Source organism: Manacus vitellinus, unplaced genomic scaffold (genome assembly GCF_001715985.3).
Source record: "Manacus vitellinus isolate BGI_N305 unplaced genomic scaffold, ASM171598v3 scaffold_3_pilon, whole genome shotgun sequence".
Classification (NCBI taxonomy): Eukaryota; Metazoa; Chordata; class Aves; order Passeriformes; family Pipridae; genus Manacus; species Manacus vitellinus.
This window is the reverse complement of record NW_021940535.1, coordinates 28570035-28594244: the sequence shown is the minus strand read 5'-3', so window position 1 is coordinate 28594244 and position 24210 is coordinate 28570035. Positions and strand designations below refer to the sequence as shown.

General features: G+C 35.3%; 1 protein-coding gene and 1 long non-coding RNA gene across 4 annotated transcripts in view; one reads left to right on the top strand and one right to left on the bottom strand.

Moving 5' to 3' along the window:
- Nucleotides 1-3840: 3840 nt before the first annotated feature.
- Nucleotides 3841-24091, top strand: LOC115307665. The gene is made up of 3 exons (XR_003916006.1): nucleotides 3841-3955; nucleotides 6722-6822; nucleotides 23916-24091. It is a non-coding gene; the product is annotated as an uncharacterized LOC115307665 (long non-coding RNA).
- Nucleotides 8241-24210, bottom strand: part of THSD7A (thrombospondin type 1 domain containing 7A) — a 268216-nt gene continuing 252246 nt past the window's right edge. For 2 of the 3 annotated variants that reach the window (XM_018075615.3, XM_018075616.3), the window contains 7 exons: nucleotides 23839-24013; nucleotides 21581-21754; nucleotides 20612-20707; nucleotides 17524-17606; nucleotides 16975-17185; nucleotides 13444-13531; nucleotides 8241-12069 (listed from right to left, as the gene is read on the bottom strand). In XM_018075615.3, coding sequence (XP_017931104.1) covers nucleotides 11985-12069; nucleotides 13444-13531; nucleotides 16975-17185; nucleotides 17524-17606; nucleotides 20612-20707; nucleotides 21581-21754; nucleotides 23839-24013 — 912 coding nt within the window. In that variant the 3' untranslated portion in view covers nucleotides 8241-11984. The remainder of the gene's footprint in view (nucleotides 12070-13443; nucleotides 13532-16974; nucleotides 17186-17523; nucleotides 17607-20611; nucleotides 20708-21580; nucleotides 21755-23838; nucleotides 24014-24210) is intronic. The other variant, XM_018075617.3, reaches the window with a different exon arrangement.

Sequence of the window (24210 nt, the reverse complement as noted above, 5' to 3'; positions counted from 1 at the left end):
GCACGACTGAGTTCTTCTCTGGGAAACCTCTAGCAGAGAGTCCACAATCAAGATCCGTTACTTTAAAACAATATTTAATTGCATAAAAATCAATGAAGGTATAAGTAATTGAAACAAGTTGTGATAATGGTAAATATTGCAGAATTGTCACCCTAGACCACCTGGCCTATCCACAGCACAGCACTCCCTAATGAAAGGGACCTGGGTACTCTCCCTGGCCATCAGAATTGTTTGGATCAGCAAATGTTCCACTATTGTAGGCAGTTTATTTTTAATGTTTTCCCAGTTGAGACTTCTACTACTTTCCTGGAGAGAGTATGCTTTAGTCTTAGGAATCATAAATATTGGAGCTGAAGTTTGCGCAGATACTTCTTCAAGGCCATATATCCAGACCATATATCAAAGTCTTTTTTTGTCTTACATGCACTTGAGTTACATGTTGTTCTTGTGTTATTCTCAAGGTATACTGACTATCTGAATGTGCTGGAATTTTATGCTGTTCTTACCTCACCTCGTTATGACATTCACATTCTTTCAAGTCCTCCTTTAAAAAGAATTTTGTTCACCTGTCTTCAGCTCAAGACTCTTTCCACCATGCGATGGGTGGGCAGGCATGTTTCAGGCACTTACGTGTGCGTGTGACCCTTGATGCTCGAGGAGGAATCACACTCAGGGTAAAATGACTGACAGGCTCTCCTGCTTCTTGTCTTTTATGAATTTAGGGCAATGGTATTTGCTGTAGACCATACCCCAGATCTGCTTCTTACTTTACTCTGGAGCCATTAGAAAGGTGGTAGATGCTAAGAGATGCCATAAGTTCAAAAGCAAATTGATCCCAAGGTAAAAGCCACCTAAGTCTGCTATATACACTGGCTAGTGGACAACTACTGGCCTAGAGAGTCCTGAAACAAACGCTTGGCTTGATATTGTAAATGCAAGAAAAAGCTCTATGCTACAAAAACTTTTATTTTTTTATTATTCTTTAAAGATTACTTTCAAATTTTCCACTCATTAATATCTTTTGCTAATAAGTTGTTTTGCGAGATGTATAACTGCTAAATAATTCTTTACTTATTCTGTACCTGTCTTCACCAGTCCTTTGCTGAGCTGTAGTTAAAGGCACTACTCTTCTGTTTACTATCACAAACATAAGTTATTTTGAAATAATTATACTCTGCTCTTGAGGGAGAAAAGCCTCATAGCACGTTTTTTCATGTCTTTGATCACATCAGATTTTGATGTGGCTCATTGCTTTATGACATATTTTCCCTTGCTCTTCTTTGTCCCTCACTGCTATCTTGCAGCTTTTGCAGTCAATCCTAGCTACTCTTTCATTCACTTCAGGCAGTTTTTTGTTCTAGTTGTTCATAATTTTAATATTTTCAGTAACTAGCCCATAGGCTTCTTTACCATGTCTGCTCAGTCAGTATTTTTCTTTAGCATTAGCAAGTTCTGTGTCCGTATTGAACACCTTTCTAGCTCATTGGTATATTAGGTGGACAACATTAGTTTAGCTGGTTACACTTGTGACACAAAATCACAATTCAGACAAAAGCCTTGCTTATTGTAATAAACACTTACGTATTTCCTTCAAAAATTGTCATTGTTGATTTTTTTTTTCTGTCATCACATTTTTTTGCATGTAGTGCAGTTTTAGTAAATTTAGGATTTTGATTCAGGTCTAAATTAAAAGATCCTGCTAAACTAGCTTGAATTTCTCCATTAAAAATAGCAAGATGTGTCCTTAAGGTAAAGACAATATTTTCTTACATTTTTAAACATCTCTCTAATTATTTGAAGGCAGATTGTCTCTAGCTTTTTAAAATTTGATGTACCAAGAGAAGATCAGTGTATCTATATTCATATAACTCAAAAATTCTATCTATCCTTTTTTCTCATCCATCTGCCCCAGAATTCTCTATGCTACTGCAGAGTTGTTACACTTAAAATCTTGCTTATGGGCATAAGCAGTAAGCACACCTTTTATGTATGTAGAGCTAAAAATTATTAGCATTACTAAAAGTGAAGCACTCTAACCATTATTAGTCCAGATCTCATTGTTTAAAAAAAAAAAAATAATGCAGTTAAAATGTTTGTATAAATACCTGCTAGTGCCTACTCCTTCCTTCCAGTGTTAGGCTGATGTCTCCACTGCTCCTCTGGGTGCTGAGCTTGGGGTTTCACATTGGTGGCAGTGGTGAAGTGTCAGTGAATTGTCAGCCTCTGGAGTCTTTCAGTGTGAGGAATGTGATATTTGTGGCAAACCTTACTCTAGGATCAATTTGGGTAATTTCTATGTGTCTGCCAACACCCTTTTGCACCTTTGCTCTGTCTTCATTGTTCTGTAGTTTCATATTGCACCCAATTTACTATACATGGTGGTTTTTATGTATATTAGATACTATTTCTTTGTTATCTCTAAAACCAGTTCTGTCCAGCTCCAGATCTATAACCATCATGTTAATCATAAGCATGACTCTGCAAAGAATAACTGCTTGTTACTGCTACCTGTGTAAAACTATGATTTTACTATACAAAGAAAAACAAAACAACTTAAATGTATACACCTGGTGCCCTTCCTGCTATTCCAACTTGATTTCCTTTGGTGATGCTCTTAGCAACTAGTTCAGCTGGGTTAAAAGCCTTCCAGAAGATGAGAGACTGAAACATGGACATAGATATATTGTATCTGACAGTCAAATATGTACAATACTGACACAAACTAAAATGGGGAAAGATTCTCCTTCCCACCCCCTCCCCTAAATAAATAAATAAATAAATAAATAAGGAAAAGCCTGTGGAAATATGAAGACATGCACAATGGATTGTGCAAGTCCTCTGCAGACAAACTGGGAGCACAATGAATTTCCTTGTCCTTAGGGGATTGTATACTAAATGGAAGATCTGGAAGGTTTTTCGAAAAGCAATTTGCACACAGTGGTCTGGAGGATTCTTTAAAATAATATTTTTTCCCCTCTTTAAAAGAAATTTAATGGTTTTTACTTTTATTTAATTGTCCTGTGATTCTACTGTTAGAAACCCAACAATCCTAATCCTGTTGCATTTATGATTCTTCTTGTATACATAGTTCAATACAATTATGTAGAGATAGCTCAGGATGTTTTGCATGCTAATTGACAACTGCTGAAGTAGAACTTAAAAGTTTGAAACAATTTAAATCAAGTAATAATAAATGTTATTATCACATATATTATTTTCTTATAATATCCATAGTGTAATTATAGGTATATAAAGCCTTAAATAATAGCAGAAAGCTTTATGGCTTATTGTTAAACATAAAGACAATTTTTAATATGTCATGGTAAGGCATTTTGATGAGACCTACGAAGTATTCTGGAGAAACATACTGTATTGCCATTTCACTGATCTAAGGTGGCAGATGGAAGTCTTGTCATCTGCAGTACCACCTCATTTCAAAGAGAATATATTAACAGATATGGAGTATGGCAATTTTTAATGTAAATAATGCTTTCCCTTTCTGAAAGAGCCCATTTACTGTTTTGAGGCCATTAGACTTCTGTCCTGGCTTCTTCACCACTGCAATTCTGCAATAGGATTTGAGAGTCAGTTTGAGACTGACAATTAACTTCTTGCTTGTGTTGCAAAGCTTCCTTTTATACTCCTGTAAAACTGAACAAATGACTGCCACTAATGTTATGCTCATCAACTAGTAAGTGGAGGCCATTTAAGGCAGAAATGTCGGATTTAGCTCCAGCTGCTGTTCTAATGTTGCAGAAAGCTTTTGCTGCAGTTCATTAAATTCAACTTCAGGCAGTCACAAAACTGCCAGCTAATTATTTTTTTCTTTCCTCGGCTAAGTGAAACCTGGTGTCACCAATTTCCACTCACAAAATGGAGCTACAGAATCCTGCATTCTGAAGACTGAAGAAACAAAGCAGTGAGGAAGTAACCAACATAATTCTTATAAGAAGAGGTAAGACTGAACCAGTGAAACTTTATTTCCTACCAATTTGTCAGACTACCTTGGCAGTTAGACTCTGTGTGGGACATTGTTTCTTTGCTAGTAGGTCACACGGCCTTTATTAATAACTGTTTATATTCTGGGGACTAATAATCAGATTGAAGATGCAGGTTATGTGGGTTCAGCTCTCTGGTTGAAAAGGAGAAGACCTGCAGCTGATAGGTACTCTGCAGTACTGAGTACATGGGATGTTGTAGTCTCTATTATGTTGGTGCAAATCAAATTAAATAATAAGAATTTCTTTCATTTTGTGCAATATCAAAACTAAAAGTGAGATCCAAAGTTGAAAGATACCTGTATGGAGATGCCTCTTCTGACCTAAGTACAGAATATCTACCTGAACACAGCTCTGTGTTAACACATGTATGATGCTGTGCACCTCTGATAAACTGTTTTAACATATCTCAAGATCATCCTGATTTTAAGTTGTTGGTATAGCTTAAAGTAACTAAAACCAGAACATTCATGTGTGTTTAGAATAAGTAACTAAAGCCAGACATCTATGTGTGTTTAGAATAACACTCAGAAACAGAAAACGTGAATAACCTCCTGCCATGGAGCTGCTCATGGGAATAGGGGTTTTGGTTGACTCCTGTGGTGATTTACTCTTTAGGGACTTCACAAACAGAGAACATTTCCAAGCTAGTCCACCAAGCTTTCATCACAGAATTCTTGGAAAAATAATAGATAGTGGGAATTTGAGCTTCTGTTAATCATTGTTTATTGTCATATCACAGTCAGGTTTTCAAAGAGGGACTTCTCCTTTCTGCTGTAATTGTACACACAGAACAGAGACTCCTTACTATGCTTTTACAATTAAAATTAACAAATATACAAAATGAGCATAACAATGGAACAGTATAGAAAAGTGTGAAGTAACAGTAATAGAATGGTATAGTTAATATATGTAGAATCGGGTATCTTCAAGGTTTCTAAATACAAAGCTGCAGCTTTGGTTGCAAGAAGAGAGGAAAAATGATTTCAGCCTCAAAACTGCCATTTTAAATATGCATATTTTTGCTTTTGACAGCATGTCTTCAAATACTTGTAAGCTGTCAACTGGTAACTATTGTTGTCTAACTGTATCTTAAGAGTGAGAAGACACATCAAAAGAAAATTAAAGCTATGATAGAAATCAGTGCAAATCAGAAAAGTTCCACATAAGGATGAAATCTAGCATTTGTGACAAGCACCAAGACACAATGGGGACACAGGAAGAAAGACATTAAGGGAGTTGGGTTTAGAGTATGAAAGCAAGACACAATATGTCACCGTTGTCTTTCTATGACAGTTTTCATATTTTTTATATGAAGCAGGTTGTTTAAATAAGTTTGAGTTTAGTCTGAGAGAGGTTTTTGTAGGACTTCATTATGCAGCACATTAAAAATAACCTGTCAGTACTGGACAGCCAACAAACTGAACATCCATTCACAGAATTGTTAACTAAATTCTGGTCACGGGCTCAACTAATATTTCCATATATGCATCTCAATGAGCAGCAGTGGATAGAATTAAAAGGATGAGAATTATGTCACAGTTTGATATGTATAGGTACGAAAGAGAGTTTGTTTTTATAATTGTTAAGGAAAGGAAACAATTAGACTTGCTTTCAAATGCAATACTGTAATTGTAAGAATTTTTTTTTTGTATGCTAAACAAAACTGACACTCTGAAAAGTATTTTTCAAAATAAACAAAACCTCATTAATTTTTTAATTTCAGTTTCAGAATATAATTCTCACAAACATAAGGACTAGGTTCTGAATACAACCCACAAAAAATTAAAACACATATGGGAGCCACTAAACCCTCATCTATAAATGGACAAGTACCAAATCTTACTTTCTATAGAAAGACAGGTGTCCTGGGTTGAGTGGCTCCCCCCCGCCCCGGGGTCTCCAAACCACCTCAACAGGATTTGCTAATACATAAATGCATAGTGATAGTTTAATAGGTTCAACCTTGAACTCTTTGAAATGTGATTTCTTTGAGTATGGAAAACAACAACAGGTATGATCATGGATTATGATCCTGTGGCCAAGTTTTACCTTCACCATAGTGACAAATCAAAGGACTTTTTCCCTTACCCAAAAGGGGGTCCAAACCAGTCATGGGCCTCCCAGCAGAGCCTTATGAGAGTTGGGAGAACTAATGACCTCCTTCAAGCTCTCTCCAGTGCAGCCCCGTGTGCAGCTGCCTCCCTCACTGCCAGAGTCTGCAGCTGAGCCATGCTCAGTGTGTTGTCCACCCACCACCTTTTCAGCAGGGCTGTTACCTGACCAAAGTAGGACAAGTAGGATTAGGTATTGAACAGCATCAGCTTGTCAAGGCTGGTCAGAATATCAATACCAGAAGTGGCCAATGCATCAGGCTGGAAGGGTCAGCTTCCAGCACCACCACCTGTGTGTACACAGAGGTTGGCATTAAAAACCTGACAGAGTTTGAGAAGCATTTGGACAATGTTCTTAGGCACATGGTGTGACTCTTGGGGTTGTCCTGTGCAGGGCTAAGTTGGACTCGATGATCCTTGTGGGTCGCTTCCAACTCAGCATATTCTGTGATTCTATGAACCTGTCACCCTGACGCTGACGTATTCTCATCAGGCTCAGTCCTGTCCCAGAGCAAAGATGCCATTGGCAAACAGAAAGAGCAATAGCATCTGCCCAGTGTCACTGAAGGGGTGCCTCACAGTAAGCCTTCCAACTTTTCCATTAAGCAGGACTTAGAAAATGCCCATTTACAAAAGGATGGAGAGATGCTTTACCAGTATGTCCGCACAGGACCAACCTCTCCACAGCCAGGGACAGTGCCTGAATGAAGGTAAGAAAAATTAGACACCTGCACCCTCTGCTGAAAATTAAATGAACAGGCAAGCAAAGACTAAGATACACACACACACACACATTCATGATCCCCACCCCCCTCCGAAGAAGTGTTAATCTGCCTGGTCATTAGCTGCTTTTTGAAAGACAGTAAGCTTTACTGTGTCTAGGAAAACAATAAGAATATTCAGAGATCACCTGTTCTGTAGTCAAACTGTGCATAGGGATACCAAGTAGATCCTGAATGGCTGCTTAAGTTCACTGCCATTTCAACAGGATAATTTTTTAGACCTACTACTGTCGGTCTTCACATAACTAGAAGGCTAAAATATTTACAAGGCTTATCTAAGCCTCTTGATTTACCTCTCAATTTATGTCCTTTCATTATACTTGTACTGGAAAATCATATTCTCTTGTAATTTTTTTTTTTAATAAAGACTACCTTTCCCAAACTGTAAGCCATTACTCTTGAAGTCTCACAACCAATTGTCAAAATCCTACATTTTCTTTACTGAATGTGAAGAAAATATAATCTTCTATAGTATATCACAGCTAATTCTATTCTGCAGAGCTTAAATGAGAATTTTAATTTTCTTCTCTCAAATACATTTTTTAACTGTTCTTAAAATTCTGCCTATATTGAATTAAACAACTTTAAATGATCTAAGAAATTCCTCTATTAAGTTGCAGGTAGGACTCAAGAAAAATACTTCTCTGATTTTATTGTGAATTTCTGCAGGAGAAAGCAGGGGTAGGAGGTACTTATGAAAATCCTGAAATGCCTCTAAAATCAGTTGTGTGCTCTCAAAATTGTGTTAGCCTGGACGAGTTACTGAGGAGGTAATAACTACTGAAATAGGACAAATCCCCTGTGATTTGGTGTGTAAATACACAGCAGAACTGGACATGAAAAAAATTGAATTTTGGAAAGCACAGAGATAGAATATGAGCAGTTACAGAAAAAAGTGCAAAGTGACTCTTTTTCTTTTTGTATAGGGACAGTGACAGACTCAGCTTCACTGAAGTGATGTCTTTTAGTGTGATCTTGATCCACCTCTTATTCTTCACAAAAAGGTTGGATTTTCTGATATAAAAATGCCAATTAAGGAAGAAAATTTAAAATATCAATTATTTATTGCATTTATTGGATATTTATCAATTATCTAAACATCTTTTGTAAATTTCTAAGTCAACTAGGACTGTAGCAACAGACTTGACAGTTACTATAGCATCAGCAATTATTTTTCTTTTTAAAGACTTGTTTTTAACAAGAATATGTTTGCTAACTCCTTAAAAAAACCCAAACCAAAACAAAACCAAAAAGAGACTATTTAAAATGTGGTCATATTTTAGGGATCTGGCTTTTATTGTTACTCTATCCCACTATATACTACGTCTATTAAAAAAGACATTAAATGATTTTGTGTTTATATTTATTGTCAGCAATACATCAGTTATGTAAAAATAACCCAGATGAAAATGTAAGACTTGTTACATTTTCACATCATCTGTATTAACTGAATAAAGCTTAGTGACAATATACACAAATTTGCAGTAGTAGTTGTACGTAAACATTTTGTGCATTAAAAAAGAAATGTACATAATTTAAAAAATAAAAATGCATTACACAATTTACAAATTAACATTAACAAAAAAAAAGGTAAACATTCCTCAGACAGCTGCCTCCTTGTTCTACAAAATAAATATTCAAGTAAATTAAATTAGGCAAAATAAACTCTTAACTTTGGGTGAGTACAATTTACATAAAGGTAAAAAGACAGATTTCCATTTAATTCAAGGTATATTTTACAGTGATTTACACATAGAATTTTAAAGTTGGTCTCTTCAAATTGTAATATTGGAAAAAAAAACTTTATTACATTTTGACAGGAGGAAGGGGGTTTCAAAATTGATACTTTATACCAAATATAAACAAGCTTGTGCAGTTGCATCAAAGCTTCAAAAAGGAACTGCTCCAGGACTCAAAGCAGACACAGTAATCTAGAAACTACAGTTTTAAAAAGGAAAATACAAACCACCACATCAACAGGGAAATGTCTACTTTGCTATTTTCTGAATGGTTTATTTGATCACTGGAAACATTACTTTCACAAACTAATAATCTACAGTAGTGGCTGCTTTAGGCACTGGATTTGTAGAAGCACTCTGATTTTTAAAGCAAATTGCTTTTCATTCTATACTGATAATTCACCTATTATTTATTTCTGTTTCAATGCTAGAGGGCTTAATCACCTTAGCAACTTTTAGCTTTACATACAATTTCTGCCCTCCTTACAGCCTAATATTTTTTTCTTGATAATGAGGGAAGCCATTCTGGCTTCAAATCTCCATGCACTTTGTTCATAGAAAAAATAATAATAAAAATGCACTCTAGATTTTAAATGCAGCACTAGTATGATGCAGATGCGCACCAGATATTCACTGATCAGATACAAAATGTAACGCATACTAAAATACTCACATGGATTGCAAAGGCCAAACATACTTAAAAAACCCTCCTATCTCTTTCTTTGTTTGTCCATTTTATATGGTAAGAAAAAGGAGATGTCATACCTTTAATTTCAAGTTTTTAAATGCTTAGATTTAGGACATAAAACTCTTCAAGGCAAGAACTAGGCAACAGCTCCTGCTAAGACCAGCCTGTATAATAAATAAAGATGACTCATTGTCAATGAAAGAAACCCTGTTCCCTCAATGCCCTGTTGGTCCAAAACAATTTGATGACACAGAATCAGACTTTTAAAAGTACAGAAAACATTATTAAACTTTATTTCTCCACATGTAGTTATCGTTCTTTAAAACTTCATAACTTTTCCATGTATGTCTGACAACAGAGGAATCAACCAGGTTTTTCTTGTTTTCTACTTAAGAACGCCAAGGTAATTAAAATCATCAAGATTTGTATTTTTCCTATGGATCTTTACAAAGTGATGTAAGAGTGAAGCCCCCAGTCCTGAAATACCTATATGAGTGAACCACTGCTGTGGCAGGGGGCCATGGAACTTCATCCTCTGTGCCTGGATCAAGGTATAAAATGAGAAATTAAACCTGTAACAACGATTGTTACTATTGTTCCTCTGCTCATCCTTCCCATTTGGGGAATACTTACATAGTGGGAGGGAGGTAATTTTCTTGATTCAGTAATGCCACACTGGTAATACGTTAGCTAAGTTAAAGTAGGACCATAATCTCTCTTGAACATCCACAAAATGCTCGTTGGTTCCAGAAATTATTCTACATGAAAAAAAAGTGTGTATTTTTAAGGACTGATGTTACCTATTGATGTCCATGAGAATCTTGCCATTGATTTCTGTTGATCTGAGCCAAAGTTTGCAAAGCTACAGTTTTATTCAGTGTGCAAAACCCAGTGCTTCTTGAGTAAATAGCATGATAAGTAGGCAGAAGTGGTTTAGGTTATAAAAAAGACCTGAGAACCTAATATTGAACTTTATATAAGAATTATTTTTGAGAGGTTGCCTGATAGAGTTTTCTATTGCTTACTAGTGGCACAGTCACTTGTATGTTCAGGCTACACATAGAAGCCATTTGAGGAGAATAACCCTTCTCAGGTCATGGATCACATCCGTAAGAGGCATGTAGATACAAGTCAATGACCTTCATGTTGGAAGCAGTAACACTGAAAAGCCATAAGCATGGAAGAAGTTAACAGTCAGTTTTCATACTGCCAGATTTTTTTTTAAATTCATAAGTATTAAAATGGCAGAACTATTGATCTTATTGTTTACTTGCCAGTACACTCAAGAATTTAACTAATTAAAAGAGTCTATCCAATTATCCTAATTAGAAAAGATGAAAGGGCTCTGAGTATTTCACTGTCAGCAACAGTGAAAAAGCTTTCACTAGCAAAAGGAAAGAAAAGCAAAACCATTTTATTTCAGTTGAACAATCAGAACAGCTTTTTAGACAAGAAGTATGTCACTCAGGATTACAGGGCAACCACTTTTCTTTTTCTTTTCTTCTTTTTCTAGCAAAGTTAACAAATATAAAAAATCTAGTCATAAACAGCCTTCAAAGTACAATTAGAAACCAGCAGGACAATCTATACCAGTATAGGTAGATGGGGCAAGAAACTAGACACTTGTATTACTGCCATGATGTAGACTACAAATGGCTGCTGTGATGAGGAACGGTGTGTACAGTACACGTCGTTAGCCAATTCCATCCAGTCACAGTCCAAACCGAACACTACTCTCTTCAGGATTCAAGACCTGTCTACTTGACACTCCTTGCACAAGATACATCATTATCCTTTCTGAAAAGAGGCAGTTTCTATGGCAATACTAGTTAAGTGCATATCATGCTGCACTAATATAGTGCAAAAATTTGCCTTACATGTAGCAAAAAAGATGCAGGCAACAGTTTGAGTTAGAGAAAGTAGAAACGTATTGTAACATTTACAACAGGTATTCTTTTTCCAGACAGCAACCACTAGAAAATATTAAATCTGAGAATGCCTCCTTTCTGGATGTACACATGAGGCCTTTATACTTTGGAGTGGTAACAGGACAGAATTTTGCAAGTGAGTCATTGCCCTCTGAAATGCAGGTTAACACAAGTTATCATCAACTGGCAAACTCTTGAGCTTGCTCAGTGGGTTGATCCCAGTTAAAAGTTAATACTGTACTAAGCACTAAAATGCTCTTTAACAAGTATATAATCAGATAGAGTAATACATATGGTTCAACTGAGTATATATGTTATGCTTGAATATAAAGAGTCATAGACAGCTTGGTACAAACTCTTCATGCGTACTGATTATACTTGGTTAATGATGCAAGGGCTTCCAACTTTCAATACTATGCCAGCTACAGTCTTCTGGAGACAGAAGTGGTGCTTATAGTTTCTGAGATTGAGGAAACACCAGAGATCTCCAACTGCAGTGTCTATTAACTTGATTCTGCCACATTTCTCAGTGCTGATGGTCTAAAGTAAAGCAATAATACCTTGAATATCCATAGGCATTATGAAATCCATCCTTCTTTATCTATGGTGCAATTACAAAAAAAAGAAAGAGTCAAAACACTTAATCCACTCCATAGAAAATCCCTGTGGCTTTGGACACCTTCTTATTTCAATCCAATAATTTGGACTCCATTTGTCACCATGAGAAGTTATATTTTACATATCTGCATCTCCATCATAAGCCAAGGTTAAAGGTTTCAGTCGGTTGTTCTGCCTTCTCTGGGGCTTCTTTGGCTTTTTGCTGAAACAATAAGATAATTTGTAAATAGAACAAGCAACTAATAACATACAAAGACGGACTTCAGTCATAAACAAAAGATGAGCATGCTGATAATGCATTCAGTTGTTCATTTATAAAAGCTGTAAGTTTAAAAGCTTCACTTGGATCTCTAATTATCTCTTTATCAAACCAAAGCAATATCTCAGTTGTACAGAAAGAAGCTGTTATGGCGCTGATGTGACTTGATAAAATTCTTGGCAGGTACTTCTGCAACATCAGTCAGTTTTCAGAAGAACTCAGAGCCTGCCATGCAACATTTGGTCATATATCAAAGCTGCAATCAGGTTCTTTTAAATTACGCTATTCACATCTTAAACCTCTCTCAACAGATCAAGGGTTTCCACAGGAAAGTTCCATCTTTTGATTGGTTTTATCTCATTATACTTGCTGGAATGACTAGAGTTGATTCTAGATATTATAATCAAACTGATCATAAATAGCAGGAATATGGCTGTTAGCCATAACATTCCTTGTCCAGCCTTGAATTAGATTATAATTCAGCAGTATTTCCAACCCTTTTGATATAGTTTTAAAAAATTACCAGGCCAAAGGAAAATGAATGTTTATGCATGCTTTAGTACTTGTCTTCTTTTAAAGTGTAATATAAGCATTTCTTTATAGCAGGCCTGTGCATGCTCAGTCTTGTCCAAAATCTTATCTCAGCTATGTCACTTAGGCTGCCCAAATGTGAAACTTTTATATCAAGCCAGTTGTTACAGTGGCTTGCAGTGGCCACAGATTACTACTAAAAAGCAAACAAACCCAGAAGCACCCTAAATGCCCAAATGCCTACTAATGCAGTACAGCCTGATGTATATGACCACACTTCCCTCACCTTTTACCTGCACAATCATTTGGATCAGAAATTCCAAAAAAGACCTAGAAAACTTCAGGGAGCACATTTGCAAAGGTGACTTGTTAAAAAAAATATCATTTCATGTATGAAAAAGACAAGAAAATTTTCAGACTTTTTTGGTTGTGTATCTCTATGTCCTGTCAAATATAAAATCTGACTTGCCTGATTACTAGATTTCCTTCTTGCTATTCTCTTTCCATTTTGAGATACAGACAAAATAAAATTATTATGGACACTGTAACAGAGATAAACTGAGAAAAAGTAAAATGTACACTAAGCTACCCCTTATTTGTAAGTTCTTCTAACCTCAGGAGAGCATCTGATTATCCATCAACTAGAGTAAAACCAGAATTTACTAACCTGAGTCTGAACAAAAGGACATGGAAAATTAAACACTGCAGTTCCTACAGCAGCAGATGTAAACACTTGCATTACAGTCTGTGTGGGACTGTTTGTTTATAAATAATTAAAGAACTCACCAGGCTAGATAGATCATAGAAACAATAAAGATGAGTAAAACAAATGCACCAGCAGCTACACCATAAACCCAGGTCTTCAGCCTCCCATCTAAAAGGAATGAATGTTAGTCAGTAGTGTTTGAGTTAGTGTTGTTGAATTATTAGTTCTGATATAGCATAGAAATACTTTAATAATTCAAAATGAATGTATTCACTAAAAATTACAGATTAATAAGAGTAAATGCTGTTAAATAAGTGAGCAATGACTTCTCTCTGCACTTGTGCTCTGCTTTTCAACCAGTCTGGATAATTCAAATGTAGTTGAGATGTGGGACAGAGGCAGCAGGTGAGATATCCAGAAACTCAGCCCCAGGGCCTGCTGGTAGTGAGCAATCCCTCAGTATCATTGCAGGGCAGTCCATCAACCCAGGGCTCATATAGGCTGTTAGCATCACTTTCCATTCTAGCTCCAGTAAATCAATCTGCCTGTTATTTTTACTCCTGTTTCTATTTACTTTTATGTTTTTAAATAATCCCAGCATGCTTTATCTCATCCATACCTTAACTGTACATACACAACTTTCACTACAGCATAAAGTAATATTTTTTTAATATCTTTTCCCACCAAATGCAAGTTTTGTTATTATAAAACTACTTCTCACAGACTAAAAGTATACTAAAAAAGACAATCCATGCTCATAGATAGAACAACTGTCTGTTGTTAATGAGGACTGTATTTATGTGCAGCCTGTGCAATTTGTATTTTGGACATGACATTCTTGCAGGCTGAGGTACACATAACAGTCTCCTTCTTGCCTCGATCCTAGAAGCACCCAATTCTACCAGGAAAAATGATGTGACCTTGTCTGTGGGGTTTTGCTCTGACCCCAAATGAGCATGTCAGAACTAAAAGTACGGGCATGCTCTTTGACTCATTACTTTTATATGACTCATTTTTCAAATTTCTACATGACTTTTTGAAAACATTGCTTTCCAGGATGTTAGCTAGCTTTGTTACATTTCCTTGACAATAAAAAAAATCCATTATAAATCTGAATTATTTCATTTACAAATGGCAAAAGTTTTATTTCATGAAGTTGTGTATATTTTCAATGTAAGCAAACATAGATCAAATTTTTCAGACCAAACCCTTACTGCTTCCTGATATCTCTCTAGAACAAAGAGACATCATCAATGCAGTTTATATTTCTGCAATGTAATAATAAAAATTAGTCAGATGGAGTTTCTCCAGCACACAGTAGTGCTTTCTACTGCTCTGCAGTTAAGCTTTCTGGTCTCTAGCAATGCAAAACCTTGCAGTCATGTGGATAAGTTGTTCAAGACTAATCAATATCAAAACATTTTACCTTTGCTACGTTAATTAACCTAAAAAACATTATAACTGATGTAACTGAAATTAACTGATAAATTAAACAGTAGATTTGACCTGACATCATCATGGCTAGGCTTCGCGAATGAAGATCTGGGGATATTTGACCTGACATACTCTATGATATAATATCAATGAGAGGAATTCAGACTTCAGTACTGCTAAATAGGTTAGTTTGTTCTCTCCTTACCTTATTTCCATTGGTAAATTTAAGGTTTTTCAGGTTGTTTTGGGTTGACTTGTTTTAAAATAGTAACATCTTGAAAAAAAGACTGGAAATATCTTGTCTTATTTAGTTTTGTCAAAGTAAGGAACTCTGTTAATGAGGTCATTCCTATTATGCAACTACTGACATCTAACTCAGGCTTTCTGAATTCCCTCTGGACAGATTATTTCTAAGTATACAAGGGAATTGGCATCTCAAACTCATCTGTTAGTGGTAATACATCAGCACAGATAACTGAAGAGGATAGTTTTAATACTTTCCTTTCTGAAACTGCAATAAAATTGGTTGAAGACAGTGAAAGAACTATTTTAAATTTAGACTTAGAAACTGTAAGGAAAGGAATAATCATGCCAGAGTAAATGAAAACCTTTCCAATAGATATCCAATCCTGAAATTAAAATGATCCAGCGTAAATCTCATCTGAAGTGCAAAATGTTCACTTTCTTTCAAATTTGCTCATACCTTCACTGCATAAAGGATTAGTTCTATTGAATATGGTTGGGATTATCTGAACTGAGCTTTGTCTCCTTCCTAACTTGAATTACAGAAAAATTGGTGAGTTTTCATGAAATCTCTCAACTAGACTTTGCTCCAAACCCATGCCTGAGCTCACATGAGCATCCAAATTCCTAAACAGTTTAAGGCAACTCTCTGATATTTGGTTATTGTTGCCAATCTGGCTTCTACAGCCCACCCTCTGGCCTTTTCAGGTGCAGTCAGCTAGAATGAGTAAATCATAACATATTTGTTAAGATGCTGTTTTTTAAAGGAGGACCAGAAAAGTTTAATTTTCTTTTTATTTTTTTATTGTTGATTAAAGTACTTGGACTAAAGACCATTTTATTGCAGGTATCAAATATGTATCATAGTACAAATAACAGTAAATGCTAGCAGGACTAATGGGATCTAACATAAGTATTTCTAACTTCTAACCTGAATGTTATTTAATCTGCTTATTACAAGTATTGCAATAATTCTCAATTTGCAACATTTTATAGATTATGCATGTAAAGATAGTGGTTTCAATTCTGAGATTAAAAACATTCAAAAACCTTTAGAAAGAAATGAACATTTTAAGACATAAGTGTGTTAGATTATTTAGCTCTATGTGATTTAAAAAACACTTAAGATGATAACCAATTTCTCTCTTCCATATAAATAACATTTTGGACAAGCAACATATATCTTTATGTGAAAGTATTTTGTTAATTAAAGTTTTATTTATCTCAATACTTAATAGCATTAAGAAATATTTACTGATATGTGATTACATGATAGACTATACAAAGTATTTTTTATGAAATAACTGACTTATATTTCATGCCACTCTTGCACATAAGTCCTTGCTCAGCTCTTACGAGCATGGTCCATTATAAAAGCAAATACCGCCTACAGAGACTTCAAGCATATCTATGTTAAATGTCAATAATATGGTTAGATTTTGACTAAAATGAATTAGCTTAAATATGGATATGGTAGAAAAGCATTACTGTATCTATATGGATTATTTTCCTACAATTTATCCTATGGCTGCGGATTTCAAGCAGCCTTTACCCTTTGCAGTCACCAGATCTACCTTTTCATTCCTCTGTCAACAGCATTGTTTGTTAAGACACCTTAATTTAACATCCTGGCTTGCATCTTTGCAGCCAACTTGCTTCTAAAGTCACATTTCAAATAGCTTTTGTGAATTTTAACAGGTATAAGGGATTAAAAGGAAAACTTCTGCAATATAAGATTTCATTAAATATATTGATGGAGTAGTGAGAAGGCTAGGGGTTTACTTATCTCCCTTTGTTTTCAGTCAGAGCAGATTCCTGCCTTCTTAAATGAACACTTGAGGGGTTTTTTTTTTCTTCCTTGGCATCACAAAAATATAAATGCCAGACCCTGAAGCAGTACTTAGAACTAAGAACTGCTCATTGCAAGACTTCACCTGGCCCAAAAGGCTGTAGAAACCAGGTCCTTCCTCGTCCTGACTGGTTACTGGAGGGCTGGGTGGGATTCACAGCTCGACTGGTTTTCACATCTCCCTTTTTGTCCTCCATGGTGGGGATCACCACCACTGGGATGAGAGTGCACTGTTCGAGTGTGCCATCGGAGGACATAACTTCAGTGTATCCATCTTCACAACTGCATGTTCTAGTCTGTAGGGAACAAGTGTTTTACACTGTGTAGCAGAAAAATAAAGTTTTCTGTGAGCTACAAAGCATAACAAAAAGGATGACTGGAAGAGAAGACTCTTTTGATGAGTGCTAGCCTGGAGAGTACCTCTTCGTATATTTTTACGCAAGTTCATACCATATCAACAGAGAGTATTTAACATTTAACTGAAAGATTGAAAATGGTGTGAGGTTGATTTTAACAAATCAATAACTAGTAAAATCTCCAAAAATACTTTTTGTTGGCACAATCTTTGTAATGCAGAAAGATGTGTGGGAAGCCCTCACAGGGGTGTTTTATGCTCCAATGCAGTAGCACATACCTCACTGCAGTAAGCGTGGGGATGGCTGCACGGTGGGTTACATGACCTGTCAGCATCTGGTTGGCGCATCACTAAACAGCCCCCTGTAGGACAGAAAATCATATTTTGACATGGTAATACCTCACCACTGATGAAATTACTGATGTCATTACTTGCTGCAGTATATAATGGATGTCAATTTTTTTGCTGATTTGAATTTGAGAGTCCTTCTCTTGTTCCAAGGTGAAGGGTAATTGGTATCAAGTATTTTCTTATAGGTAGAGTAAAAGGATACAGCAAATGTATTTGATTTCATGTGTATTTTAGAGAACTATTAATTGGCAATGGAGCCTTCTGCTTTCTGCTTTGTTCCTTTGGTGGATTGCTCAAAAAACAGTTTAAATGATTTAAAACAGCTTTAAATGCTCAAGGGAATAGATTTGGCTCTCTAGGGCCTTCCTTATGACTCTCATATTAAAACTTTGGCCAAAATAGACATAAAAGCATATTTTTAATTTATGTCTTTGCCTGTTAAACTGAAAACAATTTACTCATCCTGTTTATGAAAGGATACCTGTTTTCTGCTGCTCCTCAGTGGTCACTTTTACACATGCTATAGCTTTGTCTTCATGAAGTGAGGCTTCATGTTAGTGTAAGATTTTTTTGAAAGGAAAGCAGTATTATCAGTAAAGGATGTACTGAATGTTACAATACTGATAATATAGTGGGTTTCAGTCTTTTTCCTTTTTATACAGATCTAGTTCTCATTTCTGTAACTTTATGTACAGTGCAGTTATTGTTAGGGACCAATACACACAATCAGGCTTTCACTATCATTTCAGCCAGAATGTCTTTAAAATACGTTTAGAAACAGTCTGAATTTACCTGTGTTTCCTTTTGGCTTACAGAAGAGGGATATGCATCATGTAGTTTAAAATTTATACTGCTACAGGACAACTTATCTTTCATCTCTCGCATTAGTAATATTTTTATACTGGTGTGATATGATAATGAAATCCTGATAGCTGAGGTTGGTCACAACCATAGCAGATGCAGTTAGATGTGGTTATATAGATCCAAGTGTTAACAGGATGACCGATGAAGAACAATGAAAACCCTGCTGGTTACCCTAAGTTTTCCCCATCCCCAGAAAAGAAAATCATACATCCTAGCATACAAATCACATGCCTGTGGGAATCTATGCAATAAAATATCAGTCATCCAAGGAAGCTGCAGAAGGAAATCGCCCATGGGAAATAACACCTTCAAGTAAAAAAGAGCTATTCAGTACAACAATATTATGCAAGTAAGAAAATAGATAAAGACCTTAAAATACCAACAGGACTCAAATTAATTCTTTGATAATGTCTGAATTAAAATGTATTATGTTAGAGCCAAATGTGCAGCAATAAGGCAGACAAGAAACACAGTCATCAGAGATATGGGTTGATTCTAGATTACAGTAGGTAATCTCCATTTAAATCAATCATGTTTGAGCTCTTAAATACTGTAGTTTATACAAAATACTTTCAAAAAATGTACAATTGTAAATTAAAATCTGGTTCACTACTGTATATTTAATGTAGAGAAATTCTCACAGAACTTATACTTAAGTGCTGTGTCTGAAAACAATCAGAAACATATGAAAAATAGAGTTTTGCATTGCACAGAGACTGGTGATTGCATGTTCTGGAATTTTCCACTATTCTTCATTTCAAACCAGAAAGTTACCACAGCTTTAGGGCCACATACAAACAAAAATGTCTTCCAATGTCTTTGAAAGACGTTATACAGTACAGGTCTGAGGTTTGTCAACCTAGGAGGTCCCACTATGAAAAATCTGCCAACAACACATATTCATACATTTGTCTTTCCTAGAATTTATCTCATGGCCATATTCAGTCACATCAGAACAAATTATTATCTTCATGTGACTGTGATTTATGAATACATTCTGATTTTAACATCTCAGAGCCATAATCTCCAATATGCTATTTATTTTGAAATCCTAGAGGACCTTTCATAGATAATATCCTATATTAATCTCAATAACAATTCTTACTTAAGAGTTTAACTTACCATACAAGCATCTTAGCTAAGCAGGAAGGAATCAAGATGCACAAATAATGCCTTGTTGCCTTTGCTGTGAACACGATGTGTTTTAATAGTCTAACAGCATAAGGTAATATTTGCAAGAAACTTTGAACTATTATTTCAACACCTTGTAAAGCTAATACAGATATTTTATTTCTACTGTTACAATAAACAGTAGTGGTGGATTCCAACATCAAGAAGTATTGTATTGGCAGTCCATGAATAACAGCTCCCCTCCTGTGACTGACCTGGCAGTGGCTGGCATTGAGGATGTGTTTATAATCTCTGGGATTCTTTTACTATCATCTGAGATGATACAAAAACTATTTATAAAACAAATGCATAACTCTTAGCTTAAATGAATCCCTATTTCTGAAAAACAATAATCCATATAAATAGACAGATATGAAGATTTTCTTCTGAGACCTCAGTTATTCTCTAATTCATGTTTTTTATGCTTTGGTTTGCAAAAAAATTCATTACATCCCGTAGCTGTCCACTGAAGTATCCTGATATAGATTTATGGTGTTAAAGTAAAGAAATAAACTTATATCAGCACATTTATTAAAATTTGATATTTTGTAATTTTAAGATGTATCATATATGGATGACATTATAAAGTTTGCAATTTTCTCTGCTTTTGTATAGGCACTGAAATGACCTTTAATACATAACAGTTATATTTGTTGTAGGGCTAAAAATCTAAAACCCTAAATTTAGAAGTGCAAAGATGCCTATGGTAAAAAAAAACAAACAACCATATATAATGTAAAATATTTCAGGCCCACTACAGAAGATAATATTTATATTTACTTTTAGCATTACTTGCTGCATAATTCTGGAAAAGAAACCACATCTTTTATATGCAAAAAGATGATGATTCAAATCAACATGTCAATTCTGACATCAGGAAGGGTTTTAGCAGATTTTTTTTCTTTTTTTTTCATTTTATTGGAAAACCACATTATCCACCTGTTTTCCAGGCTTTTTCTGTGTGTATAAAAAGAGTAGTTACCTGTGACGTTTAAACCATCTGACCTTTGGCACCACACGGTCCGAGAGGATCCCTTCCATGGGCTAGCCATCCACTTGTATTCATAACACTGGCCATCTACAGAGAGAAAATTTGTTTTTCAAGAAATTTGATGACGAGATCTTAGGCTACCACTGTTAGCAACTACACTTCATCAGTAGATCATTCTCATTCTGTGACCACACTCATTATAGTTAACAGCTTGAACAGCTAAGTAGGGTCTTCCTCCTTCATCCAGCAACTTAGAAGACTGCACTGCATACATGGAAGCTCCAGCATCTCCTGCACTTACTGGACACACAGAGAATAGACCAGATGTGTCCTGGACACTAATTATAAAGGCTGTACACTCTGCTTTTTGAGTAACTCTGATTGTACTTAACGGGTAAAAGAAGTGTTTCCTATAACCTCATAATGGTTGTGGCCCATGTGCTGTGCAAAACTCATTTAGGAGTCAGGTTTTTTTCTTGGTAACACTGAGCTTCAGTCAATGTTCCAGTGCTTGGTGAAGTGGCCAGGGCTGCACCTGGCTTCATGTCTCAACCTGGGATGAATCATGAAGTCCTAATTCCTTTTTGCCTGATCTGACCTCTGAATGGACAAGAAATTTCTGTACAAGTAACTACTTTTCTTAGATACTTTGTCCACTACCACTGGTAAGCATGCAATTACCAATTCAAAGGGTAAAGAGAAATCTAAATTTCGTTATGCATCAAAACTTAAAGATTTCTTTTTAAAATGTTATTAAGTAGATAAGGCAACTCTTTGTCCCATATCATAAAAAGAAATGTAATTATTAAAAAATAATAATTTTAAAGTGGTAACATATGATAGTTATCAAATCTGCACTTGCCTAAATTTGTGAACTATAAACAGAAAGAAAACAAAATTATTGTTGTTCTGTGGGTTTTTTCTTACAGGAGGAGGCCTTACGTATATTTTTTTACTTACCGTTGCATGGTCTTGTTTCTAAAGCCTGTTCTGGACAGAGATGTTGATTCTCTAATTCCTGAATGATCACTGCTCGAGATCGGACTTGTATTCCCCCAAAGCCGAGATCCTCACCATTAACACAGGTGAGCTGGCAAAGGCTCCATTCTGACCATTCTCTCAAGTAACAGTCCCCTGTCAAAGAGCAATTTTTATAAGATGAATGATCATTGTATGTGAAGAGTTCTTAGCACTGAATACGTCTTAGAAAAAAAATGCCCAAATCCGGTTTCTTAATTTTCCTTCTTTTTAGTTCCTTTCATTACTATTTTTAAATTTGACTTATACTTAAGTGAAGATAATATTTTGACACTCTTCGAATATCTGTTTCATAGAAAATAGTAAAAAAAAGATTACACAAAGGCCTATTTGTTCTAAAGCAGGGTAGTTTCCTGTAGCATTCCCATAGGATCACTCTCTTTTTGAATTTTTAAACAATGCTCCACTCAATATCTGATTTTTTGTAAATTTTAAGGTATTGTATGCCCTATGCTAAATTTATATATCATTCTCTTGCAATTCTTCTTTGATCTTAGAAAGAGAAAACATTTTCTGGTATTAAAAAGATTAATTGTTGCTTATTCTCATGCAGAATTTCTCTCAACAGATGTAGAAGCAACTGCTGGAACATTCTTTGCAAGAAAGGGAAATGGGAACATGATTAAAATGTCTGCTTTGGCTATTTCATGTTACGATAATAGAGGTTTTTAGAATGTTATAGTGTAAAACCGAAAAATAAAATTATACTAATTAGCATGAACAGCTAAAGAACATTTAAGGAAGATCTGAGGCACAACACAAAGGAATCATTTTTTTAAAACTGCAGTCAAAAATTGGACTAGACTATGCACAGACTCATAAATAAACCTCTTAGTTCTCATTATTTCAGTGAAAAAGCTATTAAAAATTCATGCTACCTTGCATTATACTGATGGCAGATATAATCAGCACTGTGTTGACCAGATGCCTGATTAATGAAGGAATTTTATTTGCCAACGTTAGGAAAGCATGCGAAGAAATGAATAATTGACGAACTGGTATACACATAATAGGAAAACAAGTAGTGATTTTTGGAAACATTAGCTGGAGCGTATCATTAGCACATCCCCACAGGGCAGTTATTCTTGCTGGCTAAATATGAGATTGGGGAAGAATATGTTCCTGCTCAGCAAAATTTTAAAAGCAAGCAGTAAGCAGCTATTTTTTTTAAATTTGACTAATATGAAAACATAACTACAAGCTTAATATTCTTCCAATTTTTATTTAAGAAGTAAAATATGTGAAAATCATGCATTTGGAATGCTATGTACAAAGCACTGATGGAAGCCTCTCCATTTTTGATTAATTTCTATTTATTGAGACAACTTTGCTTTCAGTCTAATCTGAAATGAACTGGAAAAAAAAACTGAGAAGGAGGAGAATTTCAAGAGAATGAAAATAGGGTATTGGTATGAAATGATAGCTACATTAGAACTGAAGGAATTAATCACTTCTGAAGATACATCACTAATGATTACTGAACAACAGTAACATACTTCAGATTCTACAAGTAAGTGTTTGAAATGAACTGGAGGGGGTTTACTACAAAATTAAACAGCTGTTACGTGCTCTTAATACTGTTCAGTAGGAGGATCATGGACCTGATAATTCATAACAGCTCCTTTGGATTCAGTTCACAAAGTCAATGATAGTGCATGTCTCATCCAGAGAGTTAAACAGCTGAGAGGCACTCATGTTTTCTCAGAGATCAAAACAATAGCTTCATTTGGAATAGACCCTTCAAAGAAAAAAATAAGACCCCTTATCTTAGCTTCCTTAGACACCCATAAAACGCATCAAGTTCTTAGTCACTGGTAAAAGTATTAGTAAAGCTGTTAGGTGATCTAAGCACTTAAAACAAATATTTTGCTGCAAATCAACACTCTACAGAGTTAAATACAGTTTTTATTTAAAAACATTTTGTGAAAAAATATATTCTTCTTAGGTACAATCTATGACTGAGACATCTTTTATAAAATTTAAAACGTGGTATTTTTCTAATTGATTTATTGTCATGAAGCCACTCCTGGAAAGTAACTCTATAGGCCATTTGATGGATGAATCCAATCAGTAAAGCACATGAAAAGATTTAATTGCCTGTGGCCAATGCTAGGCACTAATAACTGTAACGACACCCAACCAATCTTGAAAAGCAACATTTATTTGAATGGCTTTGTTACCTGGACAAGGGACAGTGCAGGTTTCCTCAAGTATCACCTTCTTATCACCGTCTATAATAGGCTCTATTTCTCCACAGAATTCCTCATCTACTACTTTACCAACATCTTCAAGGGATCCATCATAAACCACACAGGAAATGTTCCTCACTCGTGTTCCCTCTCCACACTGAGCATCCTATGGAAGGAGGACATATATGGATACTGGACAGAAAAAAGTGCCAAAAGACTAGATTTGACTTATGTGTCACTCTGTCTTCTATTATTTTTACTTAACTACTTATTCATTCCAGTGAGGAGAAAAAAATAAAAAAAAAAGGCATAGTTCAATACTTCTGAAACAAAAAAATAAACAAACCCAACCAAAAATTTCTG